The sequence below is a fragment of the Rhincodon typus genome, chromosome 5 (genome assembly GCF_021869965.1).
Source record: "Rhincodon typus isolate 14 chromosome 5, sRhiTyp1.1, whole genome shotgun sequence".
Taxonomy (NCBI): Eukaryota; Metazoa; Chordata; class Chondrichthyes; order Orectolobiformes; family Rhincodontidae; genus Rhincodon; species Rhincodon typus.
Genome location: NC_063336.1, coordinates 66285331 through 66305513, shown reverse-complemented (window position 1 = coordinate 66305513; position 20183 = coordinate 66285331). Strand labels below are relative to the sequence as shown.

Sequence of the window (20183 nt, the reverse complement as noted above, 5' to 3'; positions counted from 1 at the left end):
TAGCAGACTTTGTGATAACAAGTCCTGGTGTATGGGAGTGGCTAAAGCATGGGGAATGTGTTCAAGCCGTCAGTTTCAGAATTTCCTGTTTGCAGCTCTAGCCGCCTCCTCTTTACCACGGATGTGCAATCCCTTTACACGTCCATCTCAAGGCCCTCTGCTTCTTCCTGGAAAGAATGCCTGAACAGTTCCCATCCACCACCAGCTTCCTCTGCCTGGCTGAGCTCAGCCTCATTCTGAACAGCTTCTCTTTTAACTCCTCTGACTTTCTTCAAGTCAAAGTGGTAGCCGTACTTACGTGCCTGTCTCTTTGTGGGGTATGTGGAACATTCCTTGTTCCAGTCCTATTCTGGCCCTCACCCACATCTCTTTCTCCAGTATATTGATGATATTATCGGTGCAGCTTCCCTCTCTCGTTCGGAATTGAAAATGTTTATGAATTTCGCTTCCAATTTCCACCCCACTCTTGCCTTCACCTGGCCCATCTCTGACTCTTCCGTTCTCTCCCTCGATATCTCTGTTTCCATTTTTGAGGATAGGCTGACCACCAATATCTACTACAAAGCAACCAATTCCCACAGTTACCTTGATTATACATTCTCACACCCTGCTTCCTATTCCATTCTCCCAGTTCCTCTGTCTCAGTTTAATCTGTTCTAATGATGCGAATTTCGACAAGAGGGCTTCTGAATTGTCCACCTCTTTCCTCAACCGAGGTTTCCTCAGCACCGCATTTGACAGGGCCCTCAACTGGGCCCGACCAATCTCCTGCACTTCAGCCCTAACCCCCCCTCCCCTCCCACAACAGCGATAGGATCCCCCTTGCCCTAACCTACCAGCCCACCAGCATCCACATCTAGAGGATCATTAGCAGCTATTTCTGCCAGCTCCATCAGGATGCCACGACAAGACACACATTTCCCTCCCTTCCCTTGTTCAGTCTTTCACCAGGACTGTTCCCTCTGGAACACCCTGGTCCACAATTCCTTCACTCCCTACACCGCCCGCACGGCACCTTCCTCTGCAACCGCAGAATGTGTAACACCTGCCTGTTTGCTTCCTCTGTCCTCTGTATCCAAGGGCCCAAATGCACCTTCCAGGGGAAATAGCACTTTACCTATACTTCACTCAATCTTGTCTACTGCATTTGCTGCTTACAATGTGGTCATCTCTAGATTGGGGAAACAAAGCATAGACTGGGTGACCACTTCACAGGATGCCTACGTTCTGTTTGCAAAATAGACCCTGAGCTTCCTGATGCCTGCTGCTTCAACATGCTACCTTGTTCCCTGGCTAAAATCTCTGTCTCAGGCTTGCTGTAGTGCTCCACTGAAGATCAGCACCAGCACCTTATTTTCCACTTAGGAACTCTACAGCCTTCTGGACTCAATATTGAGTTCAACAATCTTAGGGCTGGAGTACCTTCCCCAAACTACTCCCCCACTTCCACATACCAGGCGCAAGGTCTGCTCTTATACACAACCCATTGTTAGCCACTAATAGTCCCCGTTAGCAGCTATTCTTTCTCCTAATGTGACTGTTATCCACTCCTTTGTCTGTCCAACTATTTTTCTTTTTCTTTGGGCTCTGTCACCACCTATCGTTTATTTCTTATCCTCTTTTGCCATCTTATCTTCTCCATAAAAATCAGCTTTATTCCTAGCTACTATCAGTTCTTAAGAAGCGTTACTGGACCCAAAATATTAACACTGATTTCTCTCCACAGGTGCTGCCAGACCTGGTGACATTTTCCAGCAATTTCTGTTTTTGTTTCTGATTTCCAGCATCTGTAGATCTTTTGGTTTTAACTATTTGCACTGGTTGGGGATTCTAGAACTAGGTGGCATAGCCTGAGAATTTAGGGCCACACTGTTTGGGTGAGATGTTAGGAAGCACTTCAACACACACAAGGTGGTAGAGGTTTGTAACTTCCACAAACTCCAGTTGATGCTAGATCAGTCAGTTTTAAATCTGCAATATATAACTTTTTGTTAAGCAAAGATATTAAGGAATATGGGCCAAAGGCAGGTATGTAGAATTAGTCACCAGATCAGCCATGATCTCAGCATGTGGTGGAACAGGCTTGAGGGGGTTGAATGGCCAACTATTGTATTCTATTCAGAGCAAAATAAATAAATTAATGGCACAAATGGAGGTTACTGGGTATGATCTTTTAGCAATTACAGAACCATGGTTACAATAGCAAAAAATGGTTTTGGATTGGAAGATGTAGAATCCAAATGAATGGAGGTAAGAAATAACATGGGATAGAAGACACTGGAGGAAGTAGTCTATAGCCCCTCTAACAGTAATTTTAACAGAAAATTAATCAGGAGATAATAGGGCTGTGTTTAAAACATTTTTAAAAAAGTAACCGAGGTCCTGGGACCATGGAAGTCAGCAACAGGCAGTCTCTGCCTCAGATGTGCAGCCTTCTTGAAAACCATATATTGCATTTGAAAACCAATAACCTTTTTCGTGTTTATAAAAAAATACATGAAAATTACAACATCCAGATACCTCTTTCAAGCCAACCAATCTAGTTGAAGTTTATCCTGAATATGAACAGCATTTGAAAATACTTAAAAGAAATCCACTGCAGAACTGTGGCACAGACAAGGAGACCACCATCCTTCATAAAAACATTGCAGCTCAGTGCCGCATGACTCTGTGATACAAGAGATAACAACAATAGCTTTAACTTAAGATCTTCATTAATCAGAAAACACAAATTTCTTTATCTCTAAACAAAGGTGTGTTTTGTTATTGTCACAACATGGGCGAGAGTATGCCAAACTTGTATAAGTGCTGATATCTATGCTACTGATGAATGGTGTGTGAAAACGCCATGATGGATTGGCTTTCTAGATGAGAACAAACAAAACAGTCTCTTTCATCACATGTGCATGTGGATACACAGCTTTAATTTTGCTTACAATGAAAGGTCCACAAAGCTGCTGCTGAACAATTGTATATGAAACCTGAACTAACTGAGATGTTACCCCTTGTATAAAACTATGTAGAAAGGAATTTGCAATAATCAGTCACCTACAGAGTTATTCCTTTCAACACTCGGGTCCATACAAGTGTGGCAGTCCTCTGGCCACAGGATTAATGTGAGAAATTAAACAAAGGTAGAAATGACTTAAAGCTGGAAGGAAATGTAATGACCCTTAAATGAGTATATGGTATGGATCAGTCACCTTACCCTTGTTTATGTCATTCTTAGAAACAATAGTCAATTAAGCCAAGATGAAATACTGATTTCTGAGATCTCAGCAGGATAAGCATTTCTATTTAGAGTCAAAAACAAAAACAGAAATTGTTGGAAAAACTCCGCAAGTCTGGTAGCATCAGGAATCATGTGGCAACCATATTACTGGTATTATCAGTGCCAGTAGGTGTGTTGTCATGATGTTCGTTGGCCATGATAAGGTAGTGCCCAGGCGTAGGATTGAACTGAATGGAAGTTGGTGATATTTATCGGAATGTAAGCTAAGTTGGAGCACCTCTGCAGTGATTATTAATAGCTTATGAGTGCCAGAAAACACATAGCCATCAGCAATTCCATCTTGGGATTTCAGGTTCTTTACAAATGCAGCAGCTAGCTATCTCACACCCTCCTGCCACTGAACTAATATTTAGATATAACACAAAGCTAAGGTCGTGAACATACATTTCATATAAGGGAAGCAAAGTAATAGAAAAGTGTAAGCACATGCAGAGTATATGAATCAACAATATGGAGCTAGTTTTACTGTACACACTCTGTATGCCATACCTGGATATGAGAGTCCTTTCCACGCTCCCATGATGGGTTATTATCATCTGGAAGTATGAGAGAAAAGTATTCTGCTCAATTTGTCCTGAAAGAATTGTTTGGTCAGGGTCTTTCAGGCTGCTGTCCAAACACCGCAACTGCAAGACTTCAGGCACTGATCCCTGGCCTAGTTCCATTTAAAGAATAAAAAAGGCTCTTGTTTCAGGGTATGTGTGCCTACCTCTGATCTTCTGACCAGGCAGACTTTCAGGATAGAAAAAACTAGTGCTTTTTTGAAGCCGTGTTCAATGAGTATTTCCGCGGAAGGCTTCAAGCATGTTTTTATAACGGCAGGGATATGACATTTGAGTGTTACCTGCAAAATTGAAGCCCGTTTAAGTGAAGGCTTCTTTTTGGAGAGCATGAGAAGATATATAGGGCTGTTAATGCAGTGAGTATGTATTGGTAAACAAAGAAAAAGTGATTGGCATTTCTGCATACTAAATGGCTATCCAAGCTTGTGTTTTGTTCTGCTCTGCATTGACTTTAGACTGCACCCTGTTTTTGGTCTCTTGATATACCTGGGACATTTCTTCTTCTAATGCCTCCACATGATGACTCTGCCTAAGGAGTCATAATTCAGTGTGTGTTAAACATCAATGTATATGTACTACTTTGCAAGGTTATATTATGGGATTCTCAATTATGAGACTATTGGACAGAAGAAGAATAACTTGTTCATTTAACCTTCCCATACAGTCTATCATGATAGAAGCATTCCCTATTTGTGAGTCACATGCAAACAAATCAGATTGAAAACCGAGGTCAATTCAGGGAAAAGAAAATAGAATCATTCTTTAACAGTCACTGATGGAGAAACCTTAGAGTACTTATGGGTGTACATACTTAATCGCAATGCTTTTTGTAAAAGAAGAACATATATCTGTCGTCATCTATTGGCTGTAAATTCAGTGGCTATTGGCAGAAAGATTGGAATGTTACACCTGATGAGGTGTTGAGGATGTAGCAAAGGGAGAAATAGTTCCAAATTGAGCTGTAATTTCTTGCGAGTTTTTTAAAAAAATCATTCACTTGTGGCTATCGCTGACTACACTCAAATTTATTACCTATGTCTCATTGCCCAGAAGACAGGTAGGTTTCAACCACAGTACTGTGGTCTGGAGTAGTATGTAGGCCAGATAGGTAAGGACAGTGGATTTGTTTCCCTAAAGAACATCGATGAACCAATTGTGAATATGATGGAAGAAAAGACAGCAGTCTTGGTAAGAGACATGTTTTGTGTCTTTTCCTTTCAAAAACACAAGACAACTGGTTTGTGTTCCAGTTCAAAGGACTTGCAAAGAATTGAATTGCTGTTGAGACATGACCTGAGAATCCCAAAATCGATTGTTCTACTAGCCACATTCCTTAATCTGTTCTTCACAAAAGAGCCATTGAGACTGATCTGGATTTCTTTTAACTTTCATAATTTTGGGCTCTCTGTCTTTGTCTGTCTCTCCCTCTATCTATGTCTCTATCTGTCTCTCTGCCTCTCACATGCATGTACATAATGAAGAATGTTCTGTTATTGATCATTTTTGTGTTGAATAACTGATAATCTCACTCTTTCATTAGCTCAAGGAAACCTGGTTAAATTGACTCCTTTAAAAAATATAAATGAATTTAGTCATGGAGAAAGGTATCCACAACAAAAGAGATCCTTTGTAAATTAATCTTCTTGTAACCACCAAAAGGGCGAGTGAATAAAGAAAGGAAGCCAGTTCATCTCTCCTCACAATGGAGCTTAATGATTTAGGGTATCCTCTCTGGATCTCTAATAACTTGAGGAATCCTTCCTGACGTTTGGTCATATTTGACATTTGAAACTAGTCCAAGGGATTACCTTAATTTATAACAGAGGGCCTGTACCTCTTGCATGATTAAACTAATCTCTAGCCTGAAAGAGCTCATAATTACTCTTGACAATATATCATGAATCAGCATTCAACCACACAAACTGTTAACCACACTAACCAAGTCTACTATTCTCTGGGGAAAAAAAAACTCCCCAGTATGTAACTCCCTGATAATTCCCGGATCTCCCAAACCATTTCATTAAAATTGTTCATCTCTGCAAAAACAATCTGGTCCCTTCATTACTTTCTAATCTGTGACCAATCTGTGAGTCTACATTTCTAACAGTTCTTAAACTGGGAATTAATCTTGTAGCCACCATATGTACTTCTTCAATACCCCCACCATATGAGGGAACCAAAACAAGAAACAGCACTCTCCATAAGGTCTAACTGCACTAATATGACAATGATGTGCTTATTAATTTTTCTGGTACATGCCAACACACTTGTAGTCACTGCTCAGCTGGAGAACTAAGATGCTATGTTCTGAAGAAAGGGCACTGGACTTGAAATGTTAGCTTTGCTTTGTGTCCAAAGATGCTGCCGGACCTACTGAGTCTTTCCAGAAATTTCTGTTTTTGTTTCAGATCTTCAGCATCTGTTGTTCTTTGTTTTATTTTTGTTTTATATTATGATGCTATGCAGGCATCCTATACTAAGCTGGTAGAGGACAGACTTTACAATCTAGAAGCAATCCTGAAATTTATATTAATGGATCAAACATTATCAGGATGATCTCGTGAAATTAGAGGCATTGAAAGAATTGGGAATGGAATTACATAAACTAGCACAGAGGGTTTCACACTGCTATACCTTCATGTAGGTATTGGCAGCACACAAGAGCATAAAGACATAAATAAATATAATCTCTACAATAAATACTGGCTTAGCCAAAGATTGTCCTTTTCACATGAACAAATGAAGGAAAATTATTAACCTTATGACCAGTTGCTACACTATTATGAACCTGAGGAGTAGAATGAATATTAGTCACTTACCAGATGATTCTTGCGTTTTCTTGTAATGAAGTAAGACCCAGTTCCTGGAGCCTGAAATAGGTAGAATAAATAAAAACAAAGGAGACCCTCCTTCCTTTCCTCTCCTAACTACCTAATTTGCAGCACTGTACTGTAAGTTACATTCAATTGCTAACTTGCACTATGTTAGCTAGTTTTGTGTGTTCCAAACACAAAAAGCCTATCTGTCTCCATTATGGAGGAACCTACGTCAGCAGCTTAATTAATTAACTATCCCAACTGCTCTTCCAATGGACACGCTACTAAAACCCTACTTAAAGCTGGGAAATTTAGAATTTAAACTGTTGTTTTCAGTTAAGTGATAAGTAATGCTTACTACAACCAAAACTAGATCTGTTCAAAAAAAAAATCCTTCCTAGCAATTGTCGGTATTTGTGTGGTGTCCACTGGTAAGCTCAGTGCCTTCTGTGACTGGTTGTCCTGCAGGGAATGGAGTGCATTGTCAACTACCAGAATAACATTATAATTCTATTGGTAGAGTTTTCTTTAAGCTTTTTTGTTATGATGTCTCTTTACAGGGTTGATCATTTGCATATTTGATTTGATCAGAATCATAGGATACCTACAGTGCAGAAGCAGGCCATAGACCCTGTTGAGTCTACATCGACCCTCTGAAGAACAGCCAGCCAGACCCCCCCCCAAACCCTATCCCTGTAATCTTGCATTTACCATGTCTAACCCACCTAACCTGCATATCTTTAGACTGTGGGAGAATGTGCAAACTCCACTCAGACAGTTGCTCGCGGGTGGAATTGAACCTGGGTCCCTGGGGCTGTGAGGCGGCAGCACTAACCACTGAGCCACCATGTCGCCCCAAATGTACTTGAGTACAGTCTGCTCAAATTACTTGAGTCTAAAGATATAAGAGGGTGGTATATTAATTTAGTAAGGTTAATTGTTGTTAATATGCTCAAAGGGATGTAAAAAAGGCTTGCCACCTGCATTTTCTGTGGCTGTGGTGAGACAGTATTCTAGGTTGTACAGAATATGTGAGTTGAGTGAGTTGTTTAACATGTCCATTTGTGTCTTTTCCAGATTCATGTCCACATTAATGTCCCTGGAGAGGGAGCACACAATGTCCACTGGTACACTAGAGGCCTTCGTTAACCAATGGGCCTCAGGGTGGGTGTGGTTGGTGGGCATCATTATCTGTGGAAATATAACCTTAGTTTGATAAACTTCCCCTGAAATCGTCATTTTTGGTAGAATAACGCAAAGGTGTCCCTTTCAACAGGATTGTTTACTTTTCATAGATTCCTCAAAGGTTTCTTAAAGTATAAAGAAGGCATTCCAGGCCATTGGCTAGGGCAAGGCAGACATTTATGTTGACACATTCTGTAAATGAATCCAGGATTATGTAAAAGTTTGGCATTTAGTTTCTTGTTTCACCAACCGGCTGCCAGATGAAGTAATAGCCTGCTGTGTAACTCTGTGGGCAACTGATTGGAATGTTGCTGATTTTCTTAGTAGTAGTCTGAAATGAATATGAAACGTAACCACACCTAACTTTATTATCTTGACAGGAACTCTGCCAAGTTTGGATGCACAGAATTCTGCCTGTAGATTGTAATGTTTAGGTAGTGCTTGATGAGTTCAGACTGATCAAAAAAGAGCTCATGGGATCCAAGACAGAGTCGCAGCACATGCAAGGCAGGAGTGTTGAGGGAAATTTCTGTGATTGGAAGTCTGTTCCAATGAGTTTTGCAGAGTTTGGTGATAGGCCTTTGCTGTTTGTGATGTACTTTAATGATTTGGATTTAAGTGTAGTGGGTTTGATCAAAAAGATTGTGGATGACATGAAAATTGGTAGCATGGTAAATAGTGAGGAAGGTAGTGAATTTGTGGAATTCTTCACCATAAAGGTTGACACGGCTGGATTGTTAACTGTTATTAAGGATAAGATAGACAGATTTTTAATCACTAAGTGAATCAAGGGTTATAAAATGACATTCAGCGTATAAGGACAGCTCCATACCATCCATTGTCCAGTGGTCAGGTGTAAAGAGCGGTCCAAGCATTGAAGGCAGTCTTAAAGAAACAGCCTACAGTGTCACTCAACATCAAACTGTCCTGGTATCCGTTCGATCACAGGACCACCCCTTGCACAGCTAGGGGGAATAGCTCCAGCAGAGTTGCTAATGGGGAGAAGACTCCGCACCAGGTTAAACCTGATATTCCTGGACCTGGGGAGGGAGGATGAAACAGCAGCAGGAATGCCAGTGCCAGTCACATGCTTCCTCTAAGCGCGAGAGACAGTTTACTTTCAGGGACGAAGTTTGGTGGCAGAACCACGGAAATGGCCCGACATGGGTATGAGGTGAATTTGACATGAGGTCAGGCCTCGTGACATACAAATTTTAAGTAGGTGATGTAGTCCTGAACAAACATGTGGATCATCTGAAAGCTGCTACCTTGCAAACAGGGCAGGAGCAAAACATACCTGGCCACTCAGAACAGCCAGAAAGCCTGTAAGAAACCATGGGTTCTCCCCTTCCATCTAGTTTCGAGGAAACCTCATAGTCTAAGATAGATGCAGCTACGATGCCGTTACTGCTGGAAGAAGAGGTGGAAGCGCTCCCGAGACACTCTGGACTCGAGAGACAGGCTACGGTCTGGTACATGCCACCTGTGTCTGAGTCTGAATCAGGGGAACCAGACCTGGGGCGAAAACATCCCAGGAGAAGTTACCAGAGAAAGACCCAGACTTCGGGTGGAAGGGTGTACTGATTGGAACCAGGTGGATCTTATTGACTATGAGATCCTTGATTTGGTTTTGTTAACCTGGACCAATTAAGGATCTCTGACTGACCAATATAAACAGGGGACGTAGAATATCCTCACTTGAGGGACTGACTCCAACCTGGTTGGCCACAGCCAGTGTCCTGTGCACATGTACTTAAAGAGTGACTTGGTGATGGGATACTGGCCTCTTTGCAGCTATTTTCAGTGGTGAACTGTAGAAGGCTGTGGAGGCCAAGGTATTGAATATATTACAGAAAGGAATAGATTTCTAGGAGCTAAAGGTGATGAGGGGTTTGGGGACAGAGTGGGAGTATGGCACTGTAATGATCAGACATGATTATATTGAATGGCTTGCTGAGCAGTTTTGATGAGCCAAATGGCCTACTTCTGGCCTACTCCAAGGCCACCATAGGGTAACCTGAATTTGCAGCTATTCATGAAGTGAGCTTTTGTTAGTCAATAATTGGCCACTTAAGGGCAGCAATTGATGTTAAGGATGCCAAGCAGCATCAGAGGAGCAGGAAGGCTGATGTTTCGGGCCTAGACCCTTCACATGTGGACTTCACAAGCTTCAAAATCTCCCCTTCCGCTACCACATCCCAAAACCAGCCCAGCTGGTCCCTGCCTCCCTAACCTGTCCTTCCTCCGACCTATCCCCTCCTCCCACCTCAAGCCCCACCCCATCTCCTACCTACTAACCTCATCCCGCCCCCTTGACCTGTTCATCCTCCCTGGACTGACCTATCTCCTCCCTATGTCCCCACCTACACTCACCTTTACTGGCTGCATCCCCACCTCTTTGACCTGTCTGTCTCCTCTCCACCTATCTTCTCCTCTATCCATCTTCCATCTGCCTCCACCTCTCTCCCTATTTATTTCAGAACCCCCTTCCCCTCCCCCATTTCTGAAGAAGGGTCTAGGCCCGAAATGTCAGCCTTCCTGCTCCTCTGATGCTGCTTGGCCTGCTGTGTTCATCCAGCTCTACACCTTGTTATCTCAGATTCTCCAGCATCTGCAGTTCCTACTATCTCTGATGTTAAGAGGGTTTCCCTAAACCTCACCAACTGGCGCTACCCCTCCCCCCCACGCAACCAATCCCTCACCCCCCTACATGGCATTGCAGACAGGTCGGGGCAAGTAGGAAGATTACCCTGGGAATTCTACACACACTGCTCCCCCTCCTGTGACCTTATGTGTGGAGTCGATTTGTCATTGTGCTACTATTATTTAAATGATCTAGCCATTTATGTTATACTTTGAATGAAGTGTATTGTTTTTGTAACCTGAGGCCACATTCCCTAGTACTAATACATGCTATAATTTTGATTATAATAGTAAGTAACCAAGTACATGTGTGTGAAATCTGAGCACATATGGTTTGGCAAAGTTATTTAAGAGTTCTTGTCAGTTAACAGAATGACAGTGGGATCCATTGTACTGATAAACTGCTCATCAATCACTACAATTGTCTCCAAGGTACAAGGCATGAATCTTTCATATTGGATAAGAAGAATATAAAAGTATCTGTTTTCTGACACTTGATTTAACTCTTTAGCTCATTGAAACACTTTTTCACAACATACTTGTGTTTACAAGGGTTCTTCATGTCTGTTTCTGTTGCAGCATCGGGATTTCCTTCACATTTCAGTTCTGCTGATAACAAAATGCAAAAAAAAAATCCTGTTTAAAAAAAACAGAAATGGCTGGAGAAATTCAAGCACTCTTTTGAAGAAGAGTCACTGGACTCAAAATGTTAACTCCATTCTCTCTCCACAGATGCTGTGGAGGTGTGGCTCAGTGGTTAGCACTGCAGCCTCACAGCACCAAGGACCCAGGTTCAATTCTAGCCTCAGGGTACTGTCTGTGTGGAGTTTGCACATTCTCCCCATGTCTGCATGGGTTTCCTCTGGGTGCTCCGGTTTCCTCCCACAGTGTAACGATGTGCAGGCTAGGTGGATTGGCCATGCTAAATTGCCCATAGTGTTCAGGGGTGTGTGGGTTATAGGGGGATGGGTCTGGGTGGGATGCTGCAAGGGTCGGTGTGGACTTGTTGGGCCGAAGGACCTGTTTCCACACTGTAGGGATTCTATGATGCTGCCAGACCTGCTGAGTTTCTTCAGCAATTTCAGTTTTCCAGCATCTACAGTGCAGATGGGGGCCATTTGATCCATAGCGTCTGCACTGACCTTCTGTTGAGCAACACCCCCCACCATTCCTATGACACCACATTTACCATGGCTAATCCATCTAGCCTGCTCATCCATGGATACTACAGGGCAATTTAGCATAGCCAATCCACCTAACCTGCATTTCTTTGGACTGTGGGAGGAAACTGGAGGAAATCTGCACAGAGACAGGGAGAATGTGCACACTCCACACATAATCATCCAAAGCTGGAATTGAACCCAGGTTCCTGGTGCTGAGAGGCAGCAGCACTATATCCACTATGCTACCCTGCCACCTTTCTTTGATTTACCAAAACATTTCCTGCCTTGTGCATTTAATCTTTTCCATTTGGGATCTACTTTCTAATTCTTAAAATAATGCTTTCTTTCATATTGCTGACAATGATCTATATGGATTACAAATTTACTTTGAACCTATTATCTGATCAGTCAATGAAGGAAGCATGTCAATGAGTCACAGTGATGCACGTTTATACAACATTGAAATTGTGCTTAGTCTAGATACACATAACACCGTAGAAGAAAATAACTTGATTATATTTTACAATTATCTGTAATGTGGAAGTTGTGATATTGATCAGTTATATGTAATATAAGAAAGGGTCAAGAACTGATTACTGAGTAAGTGTAAACAGAAAGGAAGGAAGTTTAGAAATTTAGTCTAATTATGGGATGGATGAATGAAGTGTAGGGCTCAACACTCCTTTAGGGATTTCTCAGGAGAAGAAAGGGAGACAGAAATGTGTCACATTGGGTCTCTGCTGCCTCTTCGCCTTGCTCCAAGATTTGCACTACTTAAATAGACCAGTCTGTGGGCAAATGCCAGCAGCAGGCACGGACCAACAATATGCCAGATATTAGATGAGCGGGTTTCTTTGCCAAGGCAAAAAAATCACCAACAATGAAGCTGTCATTAAGCTACATTCCAGGGCTCTGATCAGCTTCAGGTGTGAGACAGCAAAGATTGAAGTTTGATTCTAATTTATTTAACCTTCCTGAACAAACTTTGAGCCTGAAGACATCATGAATGTTGTTTTCCCAACAAAACCAGAAGACACCAAGGCCCAGTGGTAAGTCCATCAGGTAACCAGGCCTGGCGTTGCATCTGTATCTCTGCTCGTTCCCTGGTACAGTTTCCTGTAACAGGAACGGCCTAAACTTCGGCTATAACTATCCAAGTTCACCAAATTTTTGCTTTTTTGAGGCTGAATAGGAATGGATAAAATTCAGGGTCATAAGCTGTAAGAAATGCAAAACGATTATTATCTTGTTTTGAATGGATATAATCCTTGAATCATAGCTAATAGCAGTAGAATATAGATACTTTTGAGGTGATTTGACCCAAAGCAATGGTAACATTGCATATTTATGGATGCAAAGAGATAGCACTAGAATTGAAAAGGAACTAATTGAAAGGTCTAGAGCTTAAAATCCATAAACATATTGGCAGTTTATTGGCTTTTGATATTGGTAACATCTGGGTGTATCACGCAACACAAACTGGCTGAGAAATATTATAATACTTATGGTTTGAAGCTGATTTGCCAATTACATACAGGTAGCGAGAAACTTCACGCCAAAGTACAATAGGTCAGAATACCAGAATAATGTAATTTTCACTCTTTCCCTGAAACGGGTTGACACTCATCAAAAGGACCCACTGTGAAAATTGCCCTGTGAAGAATCAGTCTAAGGAGAAATGTTTCTCTGGAGAGAGAAAGGTGTCATCTTACCCATCATGAAATCTCCACAAGTATGCCTCATTATAACTTCAGAATGATGCTATTATTGTTGAGGAAACTGTGCTTCACTTCCTCTTAAATGTGTCAAAAAGAAACTTAAGACTGAAGAGCTGCCTTCTTTAAAGGATGGATTCTCACTTTCAAGAAGTAAGAATAATGACTTGAAGAATCTCTCAGCATACTATTTCTGAGCAATATATTATGGCATATTAGTACAATTTATTGCACATAAATATTTGTTTTAATACAAACTTGAATCTGGCAATAAAGTATTTTGCCTATATTAACTTTTAAACCAATTGCTACTCTTGCCATTATCAGTTTAAAACTTTGATTAGTGGTACATACCAAAGACTTCATTCCTGATGTAATACTTAGCTGGTTTAATTTCCATTAAAATTTAAGTCAAATTTTGCTGGCTATCTCTTTAAAGTCCTATGGACTTTGATATAAATGAAATTTATATACTGAGATTACATCATAAGTATTGGGTAGGTTCAATAATGTATATAAAAATAAATGATTGCTTATGTTTCAAAGCAGCCACCCTTCTGGTGGCATTCTGACAAGCAATTTGAAATTTAGGCACTCGATCTTCTTACGGCTATGAATGGACTTGCTGTTCATTTCTGTGCTTCATTCTTTTTTAGTATTTGAGGTTAATGGTAGATTGGACAAGTATTCGCTTCCACCCCCAGAGGAACCCACGCTCAATGTGTGTTAAGAATGTAAGGGAGGAGATCAGCAAACTTCAAAAACACAAGATACAATAGGCTGCAATTCAAGAAAAGTCATATTTGACTTTAAATGTTAATCCTGTTTCTCTATTTGCAGATGCTACCTGATCTGCAGAGTATCTCTACCACCCACTGTTTTTTAGTCTGTTGTATTTTGCTTTTACAGAATATGAGCATATAATTTCTTGATATATAATCTTAGGGGTTATTGTACTGGCTAGCAATCTAGAAGCCGAGGTATAATTGAACAGCTGAGGAATTTAAACTAAATTAATTAAATCAAACTGGAAAAAAATGTTGGTATCAGTAAATACTGAAACTACCAGATTGTTGTAAAAACCCACCTTTGCTTTAGAGAAGGAAATCTGCCAACCTTTTCAGGTCTGGCCTATGAAAATACGTTGTTTAGGACAAGAAGCAAGTTATATTTGACTCTTGATTACCACAACGTGGTTGACTTTTAACTGCCCTCTGAAGTAGTTGAATACGGCATTGAGTTGCATTCAAAATATTGCTTACCACCACCTTTCCAAAGTAAATTAGAGATGGACAACAAATTATACCCTTACCTGTGACACCACTTTCTTGTTGATGATTTATAAAAATCTCTTCTGGTGAAGGACTGGGCTGTAAGCGTACATTTTTACAGTTTAGCCTTTGAGGTCTGTTGAAAGAGCGTTTTGCTTCTTATGAAAGTTGCATTCCGAGTCTTTGGGGAAATTTAATTGAGTCCATCAGAGCAGGCATGATACCTTAGGTAGGACAGGAGAATCAGGCACAAGTACACCAAAGCAGATTCTTGGAGATGAAAAAACTGTTCTTAAATTCAGGGTGTGAAAAACTCATTCACTGGCTGAGGCTGTAGTTTGGACTGATTAATGAGCCAGTTGGCACCAATTATCTAAGCACTCACCAGAATTTGGTGGAAGCTTAGGGATTTGCACAGTTATCCTGTAGCTCCTGAAGGCTGCAAGCAAGTTGGGTAGGTGTGGTGGCTGGAGGGGATGGCAGAGTGGTCCTTCACTTCAGACTCTGTCTGATTACTGAATCTGGTATCAGGAAGGTGAGGGGTGGAACAGAAAACCATCCCTTGTCCTTGCCCCTGTTTCCTCTACAGCTGGATCTCGGCTATGCTCTTTTGATGTCAAAATTTGCAGTTAACACAAAGCTGTGAGGAGGATGCAGAGATGTTGCAGTGTGATTTGAACAGACTGAGTGAGTGGGCAAATGCATAGCAGATTCAGTGTAACGTGGATAAATGTGAGGTTATCCACTTTGGTAACAGATTATTATTAGGCTGTAAATTGAGAGACAGGAACGTTCAAAAAGACCCAGGTGTCCTTGTGCACCAGTCGCTGTTAGTAAGTGTGCAGGTGCAGCTGGCAGTAAAGAAGGCAAACTATATGTTGGCCTTAATAGCAAGAGGATTTGAGTACAGGAACAAGGATGTCTTGCTACAATTATCTCGGGCATTGCTGAAGCCACACCTGGAATAGTGTGTGCAGTTTTGGTCTCCTTATTTCGGGTATGATGTACATGCTATAGACGGAGTGCAGCAAAGGTTTACCAAATGGATTCCTGGCAGGACTGACATATGAGGAGAGATTGAGTTGGCTAGGATAGTATTCACTGACGTTTAGAAGAATGAGAGGGGTTTCATAGGAACCTATAAAATTCTAACAGGACTAGACAGGTTAGATGCAGAAATGATGTTCCCAATGGTGGGGGAGTCTGCTACCAGGGTCATAATTTAAGGGGTAAACCTTATAAGACTGAGAGGAGGAGAAATTTCTTCACCCAGAGAGTGTTGAGCCAGTGGAATTCCCTAGCTATGTGAATATATATGAATAAACTTTGTGGAAACATCAGACTTTGTTACGTTTTACCATAATAGTATTTCTGTTGTTTCAGTATCTATCTAATGTGATAAACTGTTGCATCATACTCTTCAAGTTTGCATACTAGTTTAAATCTAACTGCAATGTTCCATTTGGGTTGGCTCTCTGCCCTGTTGAGTTTTGTGAATGACTGAGACAAGTGGTGGCTTCAGTGATAACCACTGACTGGAATGTCAGAGTTGTGCATACTGCCCAGTCCATCATGTGGACCAACCTTCCATCCATTGACTTCATCTATATTTCCTGCTGCATCAGGAAAGCAACGAAAATAATCAAAGACTCCTCCCACCCCACTTATATTCTCTTCCATCCTCTTCTGTCGGATAGAAGATATAAAAGTTTGGATACATGTATGACCAGATTGAAGAACAGCTTCTTCTTCGTTTTCATTATTCTTCCTTCTATACTACCATGAGTCATTTCACATCCACCTGAACTACCAGACATAATTCAGGTTAACAAGGTTTTCAAATAACAGCACCTCTGACAATGCACTACTCTATCAATAATGCATTCAAATGGCAGGCTAGATATCATGATCAATCCTTGAAGTGAAACCTGAATTTAAAGAATAATGAATGTTAAATGTTAATGTTGATCTCTCTCTGTACCTTCTCGGTAACTATAACATTGTATCCTGCACTTTGTTATCCTGATGCACTTGTATAGCACAATCTGCCTGTAAAGCATGTAAGACAACACTTTTCACTGTAACTCAGTATACATGAAAGTAATAAATCCAATTAAATCAAATATAAGAACTCACCATTGTCATTAAAACTCTGTGATCTTAGTAAGCATTTATGAACCATTTTTTTCTGAATGGCATCATGGTTGAACCTGGTTTTAACTTTATGTTCATATACACTCACATTTAGCAATCAGGAATCAGATACTTGGCTGGTAGTTTCTTTTTTCAGGTATATTGAACCTAACTTCAGTAGTCCTATTATTAATTTAGCACAAAGAGGGATTTAACACCGAACTGATTTTCCTGTCTATAAGACTCATAATGTATAGTGTCAGGTACCAATGTGATTCAAGGCAGCACTGAGAACCCTGAGTCAGAAGGTTAATGATTCAGGTCTCACTTTAAGGATTGATCATGATATCTAGCCTACCATTTGAATGCATTATTGATAGAGTAGTGCATTGTTAGAAGTGCTGTTATTTGAAAACATTGTTAACCTGAATTATCTGTGGTGGTTCAGGTGGATGTGATATGACTCATAGTAGTGTAGAAGGAAGAACAATGAAACCTATCAACATTTTTCTTCAACACACAACAAAATAACCATATTGACCCCTCATGTATCTCCTGCGTCCCATACATCTCTTATATTTTGTGAAATGTTGTAGACAAAATTATTGTCACATTTAGTTAGCCTGTTGACATTTCTGGAAAGGCCAGCATTTACTGCTTATTCCTTGTTACCCTGAGAAGATGGTAATGGGCTGCCCTCTGAAACAGCTGCAGATCAATTTGATCATGGTGAAAAATGTTACACAATTAAGTAGTTTACTAGAACACTTCAAACACCAGTTAAGATTTAACCACACCAGTATGGGACTAGAGTCATGCACAGATTTAGTAGGGATAGCAGGTTTCTTTCATTCAGAATGTTACTAAACCAGCTGCATTTTTATGCCTCAAAACATTTTTAATGAAAGCAACTATTTGTTTCTCTATTTAAAAGCAATACTAAATTTGAAACCTGAGACTGCAGTCATGGAATTTCAACTCACATTCTCTGGATTATTAGTTCAAAGCTCATGGATCACTAGTCGAGTAATACAACGATCACATAAATTCATCATTGGATAAATGTTGAATGTTTTTAAGAAACAGGACAGGGTGATAAATACAAAATATTTCAACACAGTAAGTGCTATACATACTTACTGAATAGGAGAAGATTTTGATTTTTAAATATATACTGTAATCAAGTAATTGTCAGTTTCCCTTCATTATTGAAGATGGCCGTTTCTACATTCATAGTCATCTGTTGTGTGTTGTACTGTGACTGGGCAGCCTGATTGCAGACCTGCATGGCTGTCCACAGTGAAAGCAAGGAAGAATTCTTTGGTTTGTGTTGGCAATACCCTACCTTTTTAGTCTGGCTCTTATCCTTAGCTGTGTACGTTTCTTGCTGTTCAAAGGAATCAAGTATCACGTGTGCAAGACTAAAATGTACAACAATGTAAATATTCTGTGATATGGTGGACTGAAACTTAGGAATACTGAGCATGTAAAATAAAGTTTGAAAATTGACTAATATTGCCGTGCATTTTGTCCAAAAAGACAGCTACTTTTGACCAGTAGCTGCAGAAACAATTAAACATAGGGATATGCAGCTGTCAGAATTATTACTTATGCCACATTATTATGTTTCTTCCAGACTGCCAGTCAACCTTAGCTTTACAGATTATGACTAAACGATGCCACGGGAAGAGAAGCTGCAATGTATATGCAAGTTCCTATGAGTTTGGTGATCCCTGTTATCCAGGCATCCGCAAATTCCTCAATGTCATCTACACATGTGGTAAGACAGTGGAATTCACTCTTTCAACTTGTCATCATCCAGAGGCTCATTATTTAAGTTTCGTAAATATAATTTAAAGGATGACATAGGATAATCTCCTGAAGTAGTTTTGATCACCCAGGGGGATTAAAGATTTTTAAACTTTTTTTTTAACTTTGGATCACTGAGCTTTTGTCTCTCCAAGGACCTTGAATGCTGTAGGTATGAGGGTAAGGTTTGGGAAATGGAATAATTAATTAGTCACGATGCTGTGCTGTCATGACGCAAAGCAAGGTTAACAGATCAACCTGTAATTGTTGTCTGTCAGGAACAACAGTATGTGGCATAATGGATTTTATATTTTTTAACTATATCTGCACTTAGCCAAGCATGTTGGCATGGAAGTTAAATCTTTCTGACATTACCACATGAAGTGAGTCTGAATATACTTACGTAACTTAGCTGTAAAGTTACGAATATCAGCAACTCATTCAGAAAGACTACTGTTAAAGTTGGAAATACCAGAATTGTACTGTGGGAAGTATTTAAGCTTCATTTGGAAGTCATGACTTCAGGAAAAGGGGATGCAAGGATAAAATCAATGCAGAACTTTTAAAAGGAAGTGTTGACTTTTGTGGTGGATTGAATTCTTATTCTCAACTGATTTAATTTTCAAGTTCAGCTGTCCAGTCCTTTCCCAAATCGTAAAACATGTATCTCAATATCTGTTACTCCATATAGAGAAACAAAATATGCTTCACTATTTCTGTATTCAAACAAGTTACTTTGCTGTATGATTTTCTCAAAGTTCAGGTAGGATTGGTTCATTATTTGATTTGAGCTTTACGTGATCATCTCATGCTATTTGTACATTTACTGTAATTGGTATGTAGTTTTCCAAATGTAATGTTGTAAATGTGAAATTGTGATGATAGTTAAGTCTAAATTAATTCAAGAATAATTTTGTGAACTTTGTAACTTTAATGTTGGAATGAAGTGTGGCAAAATACTAAATTACTTTAATATTCAGTTTAATTTAAGTGGAAATGATGCTGAGCTATTGCAGTCCAAATGTGAAGCTAAATCTGAATCTGATATGGAATAAAGAGTCATGGAGAGCAAGTTTCATACAGCATAGAAACAGGCCTTTTTGCCACCATGTCTTTGTCGAACAACAAACACCAAACTTTATTAATCCCATTAATCTGCACTTGGCCCATAGCCTACAATGCCCTGGCATTTTAAGGACTCATCCAGATCCTTCTTAAATGTTGTGAGATTACCTGCCTCCACCGTCCTGTCAGGCAGCACAATCTTTTTTTTAATCACTCTTTGGGTGAGAAAAAATTTATTAGATGTCCTCTTAAATTACTTGCTCCTAGCCTTAAACTTATGCTCTCTAGTCTTAAACACCACTGCATGGGAAAGAGATTCTCATGATCTAGTCTGTCTATGCCCCTTATAATTTTGTATATTTCAATCAGATTCCCCCCAGCCTCTTCTGCTCCAAGGAAAGCAAACCAGCCTATCCAGCATCTCCTCATGACTGAGACAACAAGGTGCAGGGCTGGATGAACACAGCAGGCCAAGCAGCATCATAGGAGCAGAGAGGCTGACGTTTCGGGCCTAGACCCTTCATCAGA

General features: G+C 40.3%; 1 protein-coding gene across 2 annotated transcripts in view; it reads left to right on the top strand.

The window, feature by feature from the left end:
- Nucleotides 1-20183, top strand: part of LOC109937079 (protein eva-1 homolog A) — a 147111-nt gene that overhangs the window by 19921 nt on the left and 107007 nt on the right. Inside the window, exon 2 of one of the 2 annotated variants that reach the window (XM_020535695.2) lies at nt 18418-18561. The exons of the other annotated variant lie outside the window; for it this stretch is intronic. Coding sequence (XP_020391284.2) covers nt 18418-18561 — 144 coding nt within the window. The remainder of the gene's footprint in view (nt 1-18417; nt 18562-20183) is intronic. 2 annotated transcript variants of the gene reach the window in all.